This window comes from Pseudorca crassidens, chromosome 4, assembly GCF_039906515.1.
Source record: "Pseudorca crassidens isolate mPseCra1 chromosome 4, mPseCra1.hap1, whole genome shotgun sequence".
NCBI lineage: Eukaryota > Metazoa > Chordata > Mammalia > Artiodactyla > Delphinidae > Pseudorca > Pseudorca crassidens.
In genome coordinates, this window is record NC_090299.1 from 1174802 (window position 1) to 1191471 (window position 16670).

A 16670-nucleotide genomic window follows, 5' to 3' on the forward strand; every position below is an offset into this window, starting at 1 on the left:
CCTCCAGGGGACACACGGCCGTGTCTGGAGATGCTGCAGGGTATCTGCTGGCGCCCAGCGGGTAGAGGCCGGGGTGCTGCTAAACACCGTCCCATGCACAGGACGGCCCCGCGGGCCCCCGAGAAACCCTGGTTGACCTCATTTTAGAAAACAGCGTTTTAAATGCCTAACGGTTTTCTGACATCGTTTAGAAGCACCGTCGCCTTAAGGAAATGTGTTTTCATGACGTCTAATGAATATCCTTACCCTCCCACTCTAGCTATTTTGTTCATCAACTGCTTCCAGTGTATTTCCGCAGCAGCCCTGCACACCTGTGGAGGCTTGGTTCCTTGGGGTGCTCTGCTCAGTGCCTTGGGCTCTGGGGTGTCTCCCCTTCTCCAGGTAAAATGATGCGGTGTGTCCGATGCCCGGTCGCCTACCATGGTGGGGACGCGTGTCTGGCGGCGGGATGCTCGGTGATCGCGTCCAACAGCGTCATCTGCACGAACCACTTCACTGCCCGGAAGGGCAAGAGGCATCACGCCCATGTCAACGTGAGCTGGTGCTTCGTGTGCTCCAAAGGTGAGGAGCCCCCTGCGGCCGGCCCTGCGCTCCCATCGGGTCCATCTGGACGGTCGGGGCGCTGCTCCTCCTGGCTCCCAGGGCCGAGGGTGGGCCCGGCTGCAGCGCCTTTCGGGCCTTGGCTCTCCACCCTCCTGCCGCCGCCCCGTGCTTGCACATGTAGAGTCGCATACGTGGGAGCTCTGAGTTAACTGTGACCGTTTCACAGGCTTGTGGGACATCGTTAGTGGTGAAAACAAAACGTGCTTTGTGTTAACGTGCAGGTGACTCTTTAAGCTACTGTCTGAGGGTCAGAGGGTAAGAGCTGTAGACTGGGAAGGCCGCGGGGCTGAGCCGGGCGGGGGGGGGAGGGGCGGCTAAACGGCGCCCTCTGTGCAGGGGGAAGCCTGCTGTGCTGCGAGTCCTGCCCGGCGGCCTTCCACCCCGACTGCCTGAACATCGAGATGCCCGACGGCAGCTGGTTCTGCAATGACTGCAGGGCCGGGAAGAAGCTGCACTTCCAGGACATCATCTGGGTGAAGCTGGGGAACTACAGGTGTGGGAGGAGGCGCCTGCCCCTCTTTCCTTGTTCAAATGTCTTCTTTTACTTTACAGAACTTAACGCATTGAAATTACTGTCACTCTCTCTGAAGAGTCTGTGAATCCTGTTTTTAATATTTATAATAGATGGTGGCCGGCAGAAGTTTGCCATCCCAAAAATGTTCCCCCAAATATTCAGAAAATGAAGCACGAGATTGGAGAATTCCCTGTGTTTTTCTTTGGGTCTAAAGATTATTACTGGACGCATCAGGCGCGAGTGTTCCCGTACATGGAGGGGGACCGGGGCAGCCGCTACCAGGGGGTCAGCGGGATCGGAAGAGTCTTCAAAAACGGTACGGAGGCTGGTTCCCAGGTGGTCGGAGACAGCGTGCTCGGGTGCCCTTGCCAGTCCTCATTTCTGCTTCCAAATGTTTGACTTCTGTAGAAAACGCTGGACTCAGCATTCCGGCTGTACTTTACGTTAGAAAAAAGTAGGTCTGTAGACTGGTTTGTCGAAGCAGAGGGTAAGAGGTACTGTTTAATGACTTTTCTAACATTGGTCTGTGGTGACTTTCACTAACACGCATTAAAGCTATTTTTAAGAAATTATCTGCGTACTAATTTCCAGGAATCCCTTACCGCTTGCCTTTACGTGAGATGGCGGCGTGCAGGAAACTGGCCTGCGGTCCGGGCCTTGTGCACCGGCTTGCGGGCTCCCTTTGCCCATGAGCAGACACTCAGGTGCCCGGAGGGGCAGGTGTGGGCAGGTCAACAGGACGCCCTGCCCCCAACTCCACAGCCTGGGTGGGGACAGAGAAGACGGCACGCAGGTCTCGCTCGGTTGACCAGAGGGGACGGGACGGGCGGCAAGTGAGGACGGTGGGGAAGTGGGGCCTGTGCCCTCGCCCCCTCCGGGGAGGTGGCCGCGGGCCCTCTGCTCGCCTGGGGCCTCCGCACAGCTGACCCCTCAGCTTTCTCAAGGATTGTTACAAAAGGGAGGTCGCCGGACGTGGACGCGTGTGGGGGCTTAGGGTCGGCTGGCAGGTGCGGAGGGCGGACGCGCCGCGCTCCCTCGCCGAGAGGCCCCACCGAGCTGCCCCCGGGTTCTCTAGCCAGCAGGCGTCCCCGAGCTCCCGTCTGTGTGGATGCCGTGCGGCCCACCTCTGGTCTTAAGGAAACCGCAGACAACACTTAGCAGTGAGATGGAAGTTTAGACTAAACCGTTAAAATGCAGAGCGTAAAGGGCGGATGTGTTGATTTGCTAAAATCTTTCACTCACACATTGTTGACTTTTTAGCACTGCAAGAAGCCGAAGCTCGTTTCCGTGAAATCAAGCTTCAAAGGGAAGCCCGGGAAACGCAGGAGAGCGCGCGCAGGCCCCCACCCTACAAGCACATCAAGGTGACCATCCTGGCGGCGCTGGGGCGGGGGTGGGGGTGAGTCGCTCTCAGGCCCGCGGACTCTTCCTCCCCAGGCTGGGCTCGGCGGCCAGGAGGCTGGCCACAAGCGAGGGTCTGTGCCCAGGACAGCTGCACGAGGCGTCCTAGGCGGGGAGAAGATGCCGTCGCCACCCGGCGTGTCCTTTGCCACACGGGGGCACGGGGTGTGGGCAGGGGTCTCTGCCCAGGCGGTCTCTGCTTTGCCTCCGGGTGAGGCTCAGCCTGCTGGTCAGCGGGGGCTAGAACTACAGTCCTGGCCAGGCTGCCTGAGGCAGGAGGGGCAGAGGGACAGGCCGACCTCCCAGACCACGTACGCCGTCACCAAGTGCCGCAGACAGGCTCAGAGGAGCGGTGGCCCCCCCAGGCCAGTGCGCGGCCGGAGCCCCTGATAGAGCGCCCTTCCGCCTCGGGGTGTGGGGAGCGCAGGAGGGAGGGCAGGGGCCGTGTTCCCCAGTGCGTGGGCCTGGAGCCCCGCAGCCGACCACGCTTGGCAAGCCAGTGCACCCGCACCCTGTTGCCCGGGGCCCCGCGGCCTCTCGACGCGTGCTGGCCAACTTCTGGCAGCTCAGGGGCTCAGTCTTTGCTCCTACAATCTGGACTGCAGTCAATGTCTGTGTGAAGGAAGCATTCCCTCTACTAATGTGTGTTTAGTCTTGTCTTTGGGATGAGTTCCCAGCCATGCAATTACTGGGTCAGAGAGCATGAAACTGGGACTCCTGAGGCCTATTCCGGATTTTCCCCCAACGCGCTGGCATCACTGCAGTCTCTCCCCCAGGGGGGAAGAGGGCGTCTCTCACCACGGTTTCCCCGGAGCTGCTCATCTCTGCTTTAGTTTCTTTTCAATTCTCGCTGCTGCTTTATCGTTTGCTCTGGTTTCTTAACAAGGAGCTGTGCGTTGACGAGGGCGGGGCCGCCGTGTGCCCGCCTCCTTGGGCGCCTCTGTGCGCTGGGTGAGGGGGTCTGCGAGGGGATCAGGTCTCGTGGTGTTGGCTGGGTGCCCCGCATCACTGAGCGGTCCCACGCGGTTCTCTCTCCTCCGACCACGGCCTGGCTCTCGGATGAACGAAGAACACAGTGCTAAGATGAGCCAGCACGGGGTGTTGGGGGGACTGCCCTGCAGCCCACCTCGCGAAGCTCCCAGGGCAGGGCTGGGCCCGCCTCCGCCTGCCTCCCGGCCGCGTCCCCACTTGGCCTGAGTCTGAAAGGCCGCCGGGAGGCTTGGGTGGGTGGGGCAGGCGCGGCAGCCGGGACTCTGGAAGCACTCGGGGGCGAGTGGGCTGAGGCGCCGGCTCTCGCCTGCAGGTGAACAAGCCTTACGGGAAAGTGCAGATCCACACGGCGGACATCTCCGAGATCCCCAAGTGCAACTGCAAGCCCACCGACGAGAACCCCTGCGGCTCCGACTCGGAGTGTCTGAACCGCATGCTGATGTTCGAGTGCCACCCGCAGGTGTGCCCCGCGGGCGAGTTCTGCCAGAACCAGTGCTTCACCAAGCGCCAGTACCCCGAGACCAAGATCATCAAGACGGACGGCAAAGGCTGGGGCCTGGTGGCCAAGAGGGACATCAGGAAGGTGTGTGTGCGCGCGCGTGTCCGTCCCCAGGGCTCGCTCGCCGCTTCCTCGGACTTGGCTTTGCCCGTGGTGCTCTTGCACTCATGTGAGGACAGTATTTCGAAAACGGTTTTTGAGTTGTTACAACTGAGGATTGTAAAACATTCCATGAAAGATATCTATCAGAGTGAAACCCTTAAATTCCTTGAAACGTGCCCTCAGTCAGAACTCTGACGGCTGCCGTGGGGAAGGGAAAGGTTTGCTTAGAAGGGCAGCCAGGAGGGTCGCCAAGCAGAGCGTCGTGGACGCAGCTCCCATGGGGGCCGTCCTGGGACAGTGTGGGACCAGGTTGTCGGAAGGTGACAGGGACCACGCACAGCCTGTCTCCGCTTGCGGGCTGGATGGCGGGATGCGTGCTTGTTGCAGCGAGCGAGCGCGGCAGCCTCAGACCCGGGACTGCGCTCGGCTGATCCCAGCAGCCCTGTTCCTGCACCTGCCTTGCCGGCTGGTTCATCCAGGCTCCGGCAGGAGAGCTTGTGGGAGTGTTTCCACGCCTGCTCTGTCTCTGCTGGGGAGGTCGAGCGGTGAGGGCGGCTTCTGTGGGAGCTGGGGGCTGACGGTTACAAGCGCCCCCAAGACACGGGAGTGCTGGGAAGCAAGGGTTAGCGTGTTGCTGCTTCCAGAAGAAGGCTCAGGTACAGGCTTCAGTGACAGCCTCCACGAGACAGGCGTAGAATTGCCCGACTTGGCCGTAACGTCCAGGGACCTGGCGAGCCCCCTGCCCGACGCCTGCTCCTGGCGTGGGCTCTGGGCCCCAGTGCTGAGGCGCGGCCGGGCCGTTGGTCATCAGCAGCGCACTCTTCTGGTTTCCAGGGAGAGTTTGTGAATGAGTACGTGGGGGAGCTCATCGACGAGGAGGAGTGCATGGCAAGGATCCGACGCGCACACGAGAACGACATCACCCACTTCTACATGCTCACCATAGACAAGGTAACGCGCTGCGTCCTCAGGGCCCGTGTCTGTTGCTCACCATAGACAAGGTAACGCGCTGCGTCCTCGGGGCCCGTGTCTGTCCGCACGGGGCTTCCTGCGGCGTCGGACTGCACACCAGGTGACGCTGTCACGTCGTCTGCGTAGGTGTGTTTCAGGCACCTGTGCTTGTCTCAAGCGCAGTGTCTTCTGGCCACCGCCTGAGGGCCAGGGTGACCGGCTCTCGGCGTGGGACTTCCTGGAGCGTCACGTGTCCCTCTGATGCGTGACGGGTACACTGAACAGTCTTTCCCAGGGTCAGAGAAGAGCATGGTTAGGGGAATTGCACATCCTTCCAGGTACATAGTGGTCTTCTGGGCTGCTTGTTAGGTGTCTGAAGCCCAGGTTTGTGAACATTTGTCAGCGTTCTCAGCAGGTGGGTAAGACGATCTGTCAGCACGTGCGGGTGGAGAAGAATGGGCACGTCCGGGACACTGGGTGCCCAGCTGACAGGCCCCTTCTGGTCGCTCCAAGGAGACACAACCCCAGGAGGTGGCGAGTTTATGTACCCTCTGCCATCCGCCCTCATTTTTGGGTGGTGGCGGTGAGGGGGGTTATTTGATTAGCAATGGGAACCCTAGGCCTGTGCCTTCCTGTGTTTAGGCGTCTAAGTTTGAACTACTTACATGTTGTGGAAAATGCCAGGTTGTCACTTAACATACAAATTAGTCCTTGAAATGACGATTCACCGAGGGCACCTGGCTGAAGCCGAGATAAATTCCACGACGCGTGAGACGTTGAAACAATGCATCCCTCATCCATTTCCTGCAAGAGTAAAAGAAGCCGCACCTCCCTACACGGTACAAGAGCAACAGAGCAGGACCTCCGCGAGCAGACCTCACATAGAAGGCTCAGCGTCGGTGAGAATCTGAGGGGTGAGATTAAATCTGAAAGAAAGGATTAAATCAACACGTTACAGATGGTTAAAGCCATAAAAGGAGGTTTAGAGACACGGGAACAAGACACTGAGGGATGAATCAGGCAGATGTGAACCAACAGTTAAAACTGGGAGTTAACATATAGTCATTGAAAGTAACCCAGTGGACGGGTTAAGAAAAGTTAGACCGCAGCAGGGAAGTGACTGCAGCAGAAGGAGCTTCTGCGAATCCGTCTGGACGCGCGGCACGGGAACATGGAGGGATGAGGCTGGAGAAAGAGGCCGAGAGACGGGAAGACAGACGCTCAGTAGATGTTCCAGAAGGAAGACGGAAGGGAGACCTGGGGGAGAGGCGGGACGGAGAAAGAATTTATGGAACCTCTGTGACACGGATCATTCCATGGCTGAAGCTGAACAAGTTTTGGGCAGGACAGATAAAAATAAACCCATACCTAGGCATGCTGTTAGAAATCCATACCTAGGCGTGCTGCTTAAACAAAACGCCTGTGAGACGCCGCACACCACAAGGATGAAGGGCAACAGAGGGACTCCCCGGGGGCCCAGTGGTTAGGACCCGGCGCCTCCACAGCTGAGGGCCCAGCTTCGATCCCTGGTCGAGGAACTGAGGTCTTACAAGTCGCACAGTGCAGCCAAAACAAAAGAAAAAGACAACCGAGAAAAAAAAGACGGAGTGTGTTCCAGGGAACCACAGGCAGATGGCCAGCCTCCTCCTAGTATGATGGAAACCAGGAACACTTCTACTCCTCAGGGAGAAAATCCCTGGGCCCTGCGCCTCGCACCCTCCGGGCCGGGACCAAGCGAGCTGACCATCAGCGTCACGTGGCGGAGGAGATAGTAAAGGAGGTTCTTCAGGGGCTTCAGAAGTTACGTGTGAGGCGCGAGAAGGATGGTGGACAAGAGGTGGCACGCGTGCGGGTGTGGCTGTCACAGGTGCTGAGTGCTGGTGAATGCGGGGCAGCGGGGCCGGGATGGCGTCACAGAGGGCGTCAGAAGAGAGGCGAGGCCAGTGGGAGCTGCGTGTTTGCTGTGGATGGAGGGGAGGCTTCACTAACTCGTGCTTTGTCAGGCATACGCAGGAAATGACTGAATGAGTAGAAATGGAGAGTGTAACTTCCACCTTGTGAGAGAGTGGGAAAGTGCATGAAGAAAAGTGTCCGTCAATAGAAAGTGAGGGAGGAGGGAGGAAAAAAGGAGAAAAGATAGTAATCAGAAAACACGGGGTAGGGAGTTCCCTGGCAGTCCCATGGTTAGGACTCAGCTCTCACTGCCCAGGGCCCTGGTTCGATCCCTGGTCGAGGAACTAAGATCCCACAAGGCGCTGCCAAAAAACCCCTTAATCTATAAAAATGAAATTAAAAAATCTATACGTAGGATCTTGGTAGAAGATGGCGGTGCTCAATTCCAAAGCAGCAACAAAAAGATACACCAAGTACATCTTCAGTGAAACTAAGGACCTCGTCACCCACGAGCAGATGGAAGACGCTGTCTGAGAGCAGGGGACTCGGAGGCTGAGGTGCTGCAGAGTTGACGCCTCTAGGCCCCCCCCGCCCCCGAGGTGCCTGCTCCCAGCAGAACTGAGCGGTCCCGACTCGCCTCCTTACTGCTGACAGTCGCACAAGAGGATGAACTAGTAGACGTATATCCAGCGGTCTCAGAAGGGGGCCTCAGAGAAAGAGGGGTGGGTGGGGACCTGTGGTGACAGGCCTCGGAAGGACCGTCTTCCAAAGTACGGCAGCTTTCTGTGAGGCAGAGAGGGGGCCTAAGGCTCTAGAGCCTGGGGAGCTGTGGGCCATCAGGTGGCCACAGAGCAGGGAGCCCAGAGACAGGGCACCCAGAATGCAGCCAGCAGCTGCTCCAGGAGCCCCAGCACGTTTCGAGAGGATCTGTCAACAAAGAGCAGCAGAAGCTCCCTGCGGCCGGGGAGACACGGCCAGAGCTGGGGACATCGTGCCCCAGCAGTCGGCGTGCACTTCTGAAGCACAAGGGGTTAGAGACGGCCACTTAGCAAGCTGAGCTGGACCTCGAACCCGGAGACTGAGAGTGAAACGAGCCGCAGCCAGAGCATCTCTGAAGCTTAAACCCCTGGAGCGGCACCTGAGCAGACGCAGGATGGACACGGCACGGCGGAAAGAGAGGAAGGTTAGAAAGAAAGCGTGGCCGGGGGACAGGCCGCGGAGGGTCTCTCTGCGTGACGGGAGTCTAGGTATTGAAGGAATACCCTGTGTTTCAGGGGCAGTCCATCCAAAGTGGTCGACGTGGTAAATACCTCATTAAGGTTACTGGACATAGCAAGGAACCCTTTGGCCAGCTCGGCCAAAAAACTGAGTTCCTTGTAAGGGGAAGACAGTGAGGCCGTCTCGAGGCTTCTCGTGGCAGAATCCAGCGCCTGAGCACAGAGGAGCACTGATAAGGTTTTCAAGGAAAGAGTGAACTGGAGACTTTCTCTCCAGCCGACTGGTTCTGTAGACGTAGATGTCAGAGTGACAGGTGTGGACACGGGAGCTGAGGGCACCGGTCCTTTGGGGGAAGCTGCTGAAGGATGGGTTCTCGGCGACCCCCGCAAAGCGACTGGTGGTGGTACAGGTATCGGGAACTTGTGCCGAACTGTGACTCCCGACAGCAACAGGGGAGGCCAGAGAGTGAGGTAAACTCACCTCTGATGCTGATGCCTGAGCGTCAGCTGGTACGACAAGTAGGAGTAGCTTTCAGCATTTTTAAGTATCAAGGTAAGAATGCCGCGGAAAACTGGGTTGTAAGGATGGAGGTGGGTCAGGGGAGACCACTGCAAGAGGAGTTTGCGGGCGCCGTATGCAGGCAAAGATGCCCTCGATAAAGGACAGCCAGCAGGGAAAATAAAGTTCCCAACATAACAGGAAAATCAGTAATTAAAAAACCCCATTACTTCATAGCAAAAGGCTTAAAACCCAAATAAACAAGCAAATTAGATTGATAGAATTGTGCCCAACATGTGAGTCATATTTGTAAAAGGGAGTGGGATTAACTCATCTATTAAAAGATTTCCAGATTGGTTCATAAAGCGAAGCCTGTTTCTCTGCTGTATCTAAGAAACAGAGGGATCCTGAAAGTTGAAAATAAAATTGTGCACAAAAGTGTGTCAGGTGGAGTCAAATTAAAAAAGAATTGTTCTCAGACAAGGCAAAATTTGGGCCCCAGCGCATTCAGTGAGACAGAGGAAGGCCTTTTAACGTCAAGAGCGCCGCCAGGGACCAGGATGCATCCTGCAGGGTGTGCCCCAAATAACAGCGCAGCCACCCCCCAGAGCCACAATTCAGGGAGGCACAGGAGACAGCCAAGTGAGGATCCACGCCTTGGAGCGAGAGGCCCTAGGCAGAGAATCAGCATGGACTTAGCACCAACTACAAAGAGAAGCAGCCGTGCGGAGAGCCCGTGGCCGCAGCAGTGGGACAGCGGAAACGGGAAGCAGCGGCAGGCTCGTCAGTAGAGGACGGCTGGGCACCAGCATCCCGGCCCTGAGGAGCCGAGGCAGCTGCTCAGAGCAGGTTCGGCGGTTCCTTTCAGTGAGGCAGGAGCACGTGCTTCTGAGATGTGTCCACCTTCAGAGGAGCAGCTAGCGTCCGGGTGTGAGCGTGTGGCTGAGGCCCCCTCCCGGGGCCGCCCGTCCAGGGCAGGGGGGCCTGGCAGGCGTCTCAATGCCACGCTCCTGGGGTGCCTGTGCACACGTCCTGTCCCCCACTCACAGACCCCGTGTGGCGTTACCGCGTGACCGTGATGCTTTTTGTGGCCTAGTTTTAAGTGCCCTCCCGCCTCCGGTACGTCTTTCTCCCGTCCCTTGCAGTCGCGCGGTCGATGAGAGACCCTTAGGGTGAGGAAGGCGAGGTCACCGCTCCCTGATGCCGGGCGAGTGCATCGTCTGGGTTTTGCCACAGTAGGAGTACATCTCTGTGTACACAGAGGCGCTTGCCTTTCGGGGGGTCGAGTCCCGGGAGCATGAAGGCGGGACCCTCATCGCTTTTGCCCGGGTGCGTCTCAAGACTGCTGCTGCCGCAGGGGTTGGCCCCCCTCCCATCAGCCAGCGTGGCCTCACGGCCTCAGGACGTTCTCCTTGTTTCCTCCACCGCTGGGCTGTCTCGACTTGCTGGCTGGTTTGTGTCGTAAGCGGTCAGTCCTGTCCTCTGTCAGGCTGTTGGTGTCCGGCTCCCTCACTTGCCGTCCGACGTCGGGGAGCTCGGCTCACTGTCCCCCGCTCACCAGCGCTCGGTCCCTCCGTGTGGTGTGACCTGCCTGCCCTCCGTGAGCAAGAGAAACAGGACTGGTTTGGGGGTGTCCCATCTGAGTGGACCTGGGAGACCACGGTTCTCAGTGCAACACCAGGTGTCCAGCACGACGGTGACGATTCCCTTTGAATGAGAACGTGATGGCTGAGAGTTGCCCACGTGTGTAGATGCTGCTTGAAACTTGAGTTGTGCCTTACAGGACCGTATAATCGACGCCGGCCCCAAAGGAAACTACTCCCGGTTCATGAATCACAGCTGCCAGCCCAACTGCGAGACCCTCAAGTGGACAGTGAACGGTGACACGCGCGTGGGCCTGTTTGCCGTGTGTGACATTCCTGCAGGTACCGTGCCTCCGGGGCTCCCCGTGGGGCTCCCAGCCGAGCGGGCAGGTGGAGGGCCCTTGTCCGATGCTGTGTGTGGCCGGACCGCCGGGCTCGGGGAGGGCGGGCGGCTGGCGATTTGGAAGTTGTGTTTTGTTTGGAACGTGCACCTTGCAGCGTGGAATCGAAAGCCGTGCGGGGACAGTACAGGTGCGCTGACAGGCGCAGGGCTCGTAGACCTGATGCAGGCTTCTTGGCAGGGTCGGGAGAAGGGCAGTGTCCCAGTGTGGCTTGTCTCCCTCACCCAGGGACAGAGTTGACCTTCAACTACAACCTCGACTGTCTGGGCAACGAGAAAACAGTCTGTCGGTGCGGGGCCTCCAACTGCAGCGGGTTCCTCGGGGACAGGCCCAAGGTGAGCGGTGGCGGGAGCGGAGTCTGCCGGGCGGGGCGAGGACGGCAGGGGAGGCCAGGCGCCAGACTCGGTGGCTGCCCCTGCAGAGGCCACAGCGTGCTGGGGCTTCACGGCCTGGAGCCGGGAATCCAAAGTGAGAGCCTCCGTGCGCGCCTGGCGGCACGTGGCGTTCTGCCTGCGTGTCTGTTTCCGCGTCTCCTTCCCTCTTTCACAAGGACGCCGGTTGGTTGTGCAGGGTTAGGGCCCGCTGCTTTACATCTGCAGCGACCCTACTTCCAAGCAAGGTCACATTTGAGCTTCCAGGAAGGACATGGCTTTGGGGCGGGGTGGGGGTGGGGGGACACGGCTCCACTCAGCACACTTAGCCCCTTCCCTGTGCTGGGTAAAACGCGGGCCTGAAGCCTCTGGACGGCCGCAGGCATCCAGGCCCAGAGGTGGGATGTCCACAGCGGGCCTGCCGCTTCACCTGGCTTTTCTCATCTGTTCTCAAAAGACGCGCCGCGTGGGGAAAGAGCCTGCCCTGGGCCGCATGCCCGCTGAGCGGCGCTGCGGCCAGCGGCCTGTGTTGTTTCCTACAGGCAGTAAATGGGAACAGGTCGGGCCCCTGCATTTTCCCTGTCGGCTGCAGACCCCCACTCTTCTCCTGTGAGACCATCCTCAGGGGTCCCTGGCGCTCCCGACCTTGACCTTGGCCCTGGTGACCCCTCGGGACAGCTGGCCTCAGTGTGCGCAGTTCCCTTGAGTGAACTGCATTTATTTCTTCATTCTAGACCTCAGCATCCCTTTCCTCGGAGGAAAAGGGCAAAAAGACCAAGAAAAAAACCAGGAGGCGTCGAACGAAAGGCGAAGGGAAGAAGCCGTCTGAGGACGAGTGCTTCCGCTGCGGTGACGGCGGGCAGCTGGTGCTGTGCGACCGCAAGTCCTGTACCAAGGCCTACCACCTGCCCTGCCTGGGCCTGGGCAAGCGGCCCTTCGGTGGGTCCCCAGCCCGGGCAGCCGAGGCCAGACCACCCGGCGCAGCCCTTGGGGGCCGGCAGGGGCTGGGGGAAGGAAGGTGCCGGGAGGAGCTGCTTGGGAGCGAGGGGCCCCGCACCCCTGGGTCTCAGCTGGGAAGACGGGGAGGGGGTGGGGCTGGGGCTGGAGTCTGCCCTTCAGAGAGATGATGGGCTCCGGCGTGCACAGAGCGGCCATGTCACCTCGGGAGGGAAGCCGAGAGGCCCTCACCCGGAGACGGAAGCGGCAAAGCTAGAAAAGGAGACGTCAAATGTGTTTGACCGTGAAACAAACACTGTGTGTGGCACGAGATGATGCAGCAGGGCCAGCAGGCGGGCGGCAGAGAGGCTCACGGCGGGCGTGCCGGTCTCCCCAGACCACGCTAAGAGCCTTTGCAGGCGGACCCCAGAGAGATCGGGGCCCCCGAAACACCCGGCCCGGCTGCACACCCGTCGCCGGACAGCAGCCGGGCGGCAGGGCCGCCGGTGCCGCTGGGCCATCTGGGCTCGGAGGTGGGGCCTGCTCGCTGCCCTCCGGCCCCAGGCCTCTGAGCACCAGCTTTAGCTTCTCTGTACCTTTCGACGCTTGCCTGGAAAGCGCTGTCTTGGTTTAGTTTGTGTTCATCTGACTAGACTGAGTTTTTTTTTTTTTTTTTTTTTTTAGACTGAGTTTTAAAGTTAGTTTTCAACCATGGAAATGTTACAGTGTTACAAGCTGCCATTCCTCTCTTCTGTCTGGTGATACTTTGTTTCGTTGCAGGGAAGTGGGAATGTCCTTGGCATCACTGTGACGTGTGTGGGAAACCTTCCACTTCATTTTGCCACTTTTGCCCCAATTCGTTTTGCAAGGAACACCAGGACGGGGCAGCCTTCAGCTCCACCCAGGACGGGCGGCCATACTGCGGCGAGCACGACTTGCGGGCAGAGCCGGCCGAGCAGCCCTGCCCGGAACCCAAGTCCAAGGGGAGGAGGAAGAAGAGGAGGTGCTGGCGGAGGGTCACGGAGGGCAAATAGCGCCAGGCCGGGGCGGGGTGAGATCGGGGGCCCCGCGTGGCCGGCCCGCCCTGTGCGCAGAGGGGACGCACGCACAGGCCTCCTCGGGAGGGGGCGCCTCCCGTCACTGAGCCATCCCAGCAGCGCCCGCTGCGCCGCACTGACCGTCCAAGCCGCGTGGTTCCAGCCGCGAGGTGCGGACGCCCCAGGACAGACAAGCCTGACGACACAGCATTACAGCTACACTTGAATCTCAGAACGTCAAGGTGCCCTCCCGCTCTACTTTGCTAGGTTAAAGTTACAACGGAAAAGTAATTGGCATACGAAATGCTTTTATCTCCCCTGAGATGTAGAGAGTAGTATTTTTTCGGAGGATCACTCTTACCTCTTTTAATCTTGACAACGTCACCCAGCCTGCTTCCCCGTTGCCATCACTCAGGAGAGGAGACCAGGGTGGGGCCTGGGCAAGGACTCAAGACCCCGGGTGCCCTGGGAACCATGATTCTGCTCTTATGAAACAGCTGTATGATTTCTTTTTTGTACTAATGTGAAGTTTTTCCTCAGAATGCTTCTCTTCCATCCTAGTGAGGAGCCGGCCCCAGGACGGTGACTAGCGTAGTGTTGTTGTGGGATCTCCCCTGTCGTGTTTCTCTCCGTGGACTTGAAGCAAGCGCTGCTGCCACGTCGGCCTTTAAAGCACAGGCTCACGTGGGGCAGCCTCCCCGGAGGGTCTCATCACTTGGGGGAAGAGTTTGTACATTTTTTCGGGTGGCTTTTCTTTACCAGTTTCTGGCTTTTATTCTCAATATATTTTTGCTAAACTTGTTTCACAAATTACCACCGACTGAAATGCGTGTTTACTGATGCGTGTGTGACCCGCTGAGCTGTGTGACGCGGCCACTTAGGGGAACGGTTTGTCCGGCGCTCTGCCCGGTGGCGTCTCGGGCGACGGTCGCGCAGCAGGGCACTGCTGCGTGCCCCTCCCACACACACCCCGGGACGCGGAGCTCGGGGGGGACGTGTGCGTCCAGGCGCTCCTCCCGGGCTGAGGAAAGAGCGAGTTCAGGCGCATCGTCACCCCAAGTGACTGCACGCGTGCTGTGGGCCTGTTCCCGGGAAGCCTGAGCCGCGCTGGGCAGACGCCCTCGGCCAGGGCCCCTCGGAGGAGGAGCACTTGTCCTGGGACTCGGGCCGGCCTGCCGGGCGTGGGCACCCAGCCTTGGAACAGCCCGGCCGACACTGTCCCCTGGGAGATTTCCATGGACCGTTAGCCCCACGCAGGGAGAAGCTTCTGCGAAGCACAGCGTTCCCATGGACCCCGGGACGCTGGGAGCGCCCTGCCAGGAGCCCGTGTGCCTGCCTGTCTCCACTCGCGGTGGGAGGGAAGGGGGCGCTCAGCAGCAGGTGCTTTTTTCTAGCCTCTTCTTCTTAAAATAACCTGAGGAGAGCATCTCTCCTCTGCAGAAAAGTTTACACAACTGTTCTTGAAAACTGCCACGGAGGTCTCCTGTTGGTCTCTCTTACCGTTTTCGCCTCGGAGAATTGCAGGATATACCAACACTTGGACCCAAGTTCACTACTGCTCCGGGGTCCTGCGACGGGAGCTGTGGGGGGAGGGGGCGGTCTCGGCCAGGCCGGGACCCCTGGGGAAGCACCTGCTCCAGGTGCGAGGCGCCCGGGCCTCCCCAGGCACGGACTAGGAGAGTCGGCTGACCGAGGCCGTCCTGCTGGCCCTTCTCTGGTGACCCTGGGGCAAGTGACGTAGGACCAAAGGAAAAACAAGCCGTGTCCTCAGCTGGTGCTTCCACGGGCGGCTCGGTTCTCTGGAAACGCGCCTGCTCGGTGAGACGCAGGGGCCGTGGGGTAGTTCAGTTCAGAACTCTTGTTTCTTTCAAATGGTCTTTTAAGAAAATACTGGATTGACGTAGATTCATGCTCCTTAGGCCCTGAACCTGGCGCCTGCGCGCTCTGGGGCTGGGCACGAGGGGCGCCGAGGCCTGGTGCCAGCGCAGCGGCCGCGGGCGCAGCCCCGCCCTTCAGAGCCAGGGGCCTCGGTGTGGGCTGACGTCACTCGCCCTTTCCTGCCGGTGAGGGACTTCTGCCTAAGTCAGAACATCAGAATTGGTTTTGCAGTGCACTTTGGGGAGCAGATTAACTTATTTTTGTATTTGACAGTAGTAAAAATTTTGTGTGATTTTTGAGTCACTTTGATATTACTTCCAAATTCTTTTATAACCTTTCTGAAGGAAATACTGGAAAACTTATTTTAGATATGGTTGCCCTCTTTCCAAAAACTGTTAAACTAATGAGCAAATAACACTAACTCTGAGAATCTCCAGAAAACCAGTTTATGGATCTGAGCACAAGGCATTGCAGGAGCAGTGGGGCTGCAGGGGCCCTCCCGACGGGGCCAAGGCCTTTGCTCCGAGTCTGAGGGGAGCTTGCTTCGGGGGAGTCGGTCTTTCCTGAACGTCAGCTTCAGCCCTTCGTCGTTAATGTGAAGCAGAAACACAATGAAAACCGCCCAAACACCTCAGGATTCCTCAGCATCAGGAGCTGACCAGGACCCCTCGTGTGTCGTGTCGACGCCAGCGCGGGCCTCTGGACACGGGGACGCTTCTCTCCGTTGGGGGTCGTGGGCGCACGTCCAAAGCGGGTGATTAAGCTGCGAGCACCACGGGGAGGCCGCCTGGCGCCCCCGCCCGGGTCCCGTCCTCCGAGAATGCTCGGGACCCCCTGCCTCACCCTCAGGTCTGCGCCCCGGCGCCTTCCCAGTGTTTCCCTTGACACATAAACTGCAGTGTGTGCGGCGCCATCTTCTAGAACTGTCGTTATGTCCAGGAATAAGAAAAGATAAGCCTGTTTTTATGAAAGGTAACACAGACGACTGTCAGTTGCCGAACTCTCGATCCTGTGAGATGTGGAGCGTTTGATGAGTGAGTAAAGTGCTGTGTCCGCAGGCGTCGTGTCCACCGCACCCTGTTGAGATGTGAAATTAAACAGAAACCTCAACGTGCCTACTGGTGTCTCAGCGTCGCACGGAACGCGGCCAGGCTCCGCCTTTGGGGGGGTGTACCAGGTGCTACCGCCAATTTTGACAGACTTAAAAAACTTGAAATTCACTTCTGGGGGAAGATACTGAAATGTAGATTTGAGAATTGCTGGTTGCGGGGAAATAGGATTTAAGGTCGGAAGTTGTGTTTGGAAGATTGTGTATGAGTATTTTTGTATTAAAAAATTTAAAGGCTTTTTTCTTTATGTGGAATTGCATTTTGAAGTTTGGGTCTCTCTTCCATTCCCCCAGTCCCTTCTTTCTTTTTTTTTTTGGTCGCGCTGTGCCGCATGCGGGATCTCAGTTCCCCGACCAGGGACGGAACCTACGCCCCCTGCAGTGGAAGCACCAGGCAAGTCCCGCTGCCAGTCACTTTGAGTCGTCACTCTGAAGCATCTGGCACAGTCCCCTGACATCTGGGGAGAGGCCAACGTGGCCTTGGACGTATAACAAGTATCGTAGATAGTGCGTGTCGTTCCGATTTGGGGAAAAGGCTTTTGTTCCTGTTATAATTTGGTTCCCAAACCCCCGTTAAAGGTGACAGAGTCGGGAGAGGAAGCTGCAGACTCTTCTCAGCCCCGCAGGTGGTTGAGCCCCAGGCCCCTTTGACGTGCTCCCCACGCCCGCACCATCCAGGAGTGACCC

The 16670-nt window shown here is 58.7% G+C and overlaps 1 protein-coding gene and 1 non-coding gene across 4 annotated transcripts in view; both read left to right on the forward strand.

The window, feature by feature from the left end:
* The window catches only part of NSD2 (nuclear receptor binding SET domain protein 2), a 76413-nt gene extending 60182 nt beyond the window's left edge, over positions 1-16231 (forward strand). For 2 of the 3 annotated variants that reach the window (XM_067734861.1, XM_067734860.1), the window contains exons 13-22: positions 382-561; positions 940-1096; positions 1228-1433; positions 2378-2481; positions 3822-4091; positions 4944-5060; positions 10453-10594; positions 10882-10988; positions 11759-11963; positions 12741-13098. In XM_067734861.1, the coding sequence (XP_067590962.1) occupies positions 382-561; positions 940-1096; positions 1228-1433; positions 2378-2481; positions 3822-4091; positions 4944-5060; positions 10453-10594; positions 10882-10988; positions 11759-11963; positions 12741-12994 (1742 nt within the window). In that variant the 3' untranslated portion in view covers positions 12995-13098. Of the gene's footprint in view, positions 1-381; positions 562-939; positions 1097-1227; positions 1434-2377; positions 2482-3821; positions 4092-4943; positions 5061-10452; positions 10595-10881; positions 10989-11758; positions 11964-12740 lie in introns of all 3 variants that reach the window. The other variant, XM_067734859.1, reaches the window with a different exon arrangement.
* LOC137224159 (small Cajal body-specific RNA 23) lies at positions 10220-10346 on the forward strand. Its single transcript, XR_010943259.1, has one exon. It is a non-coding gene; the product is annotated as a small Cajal body-specific RNA 23 (non-coding RNA).
* Positions 16232-16670: the final 439 nt, after the last annotated feature.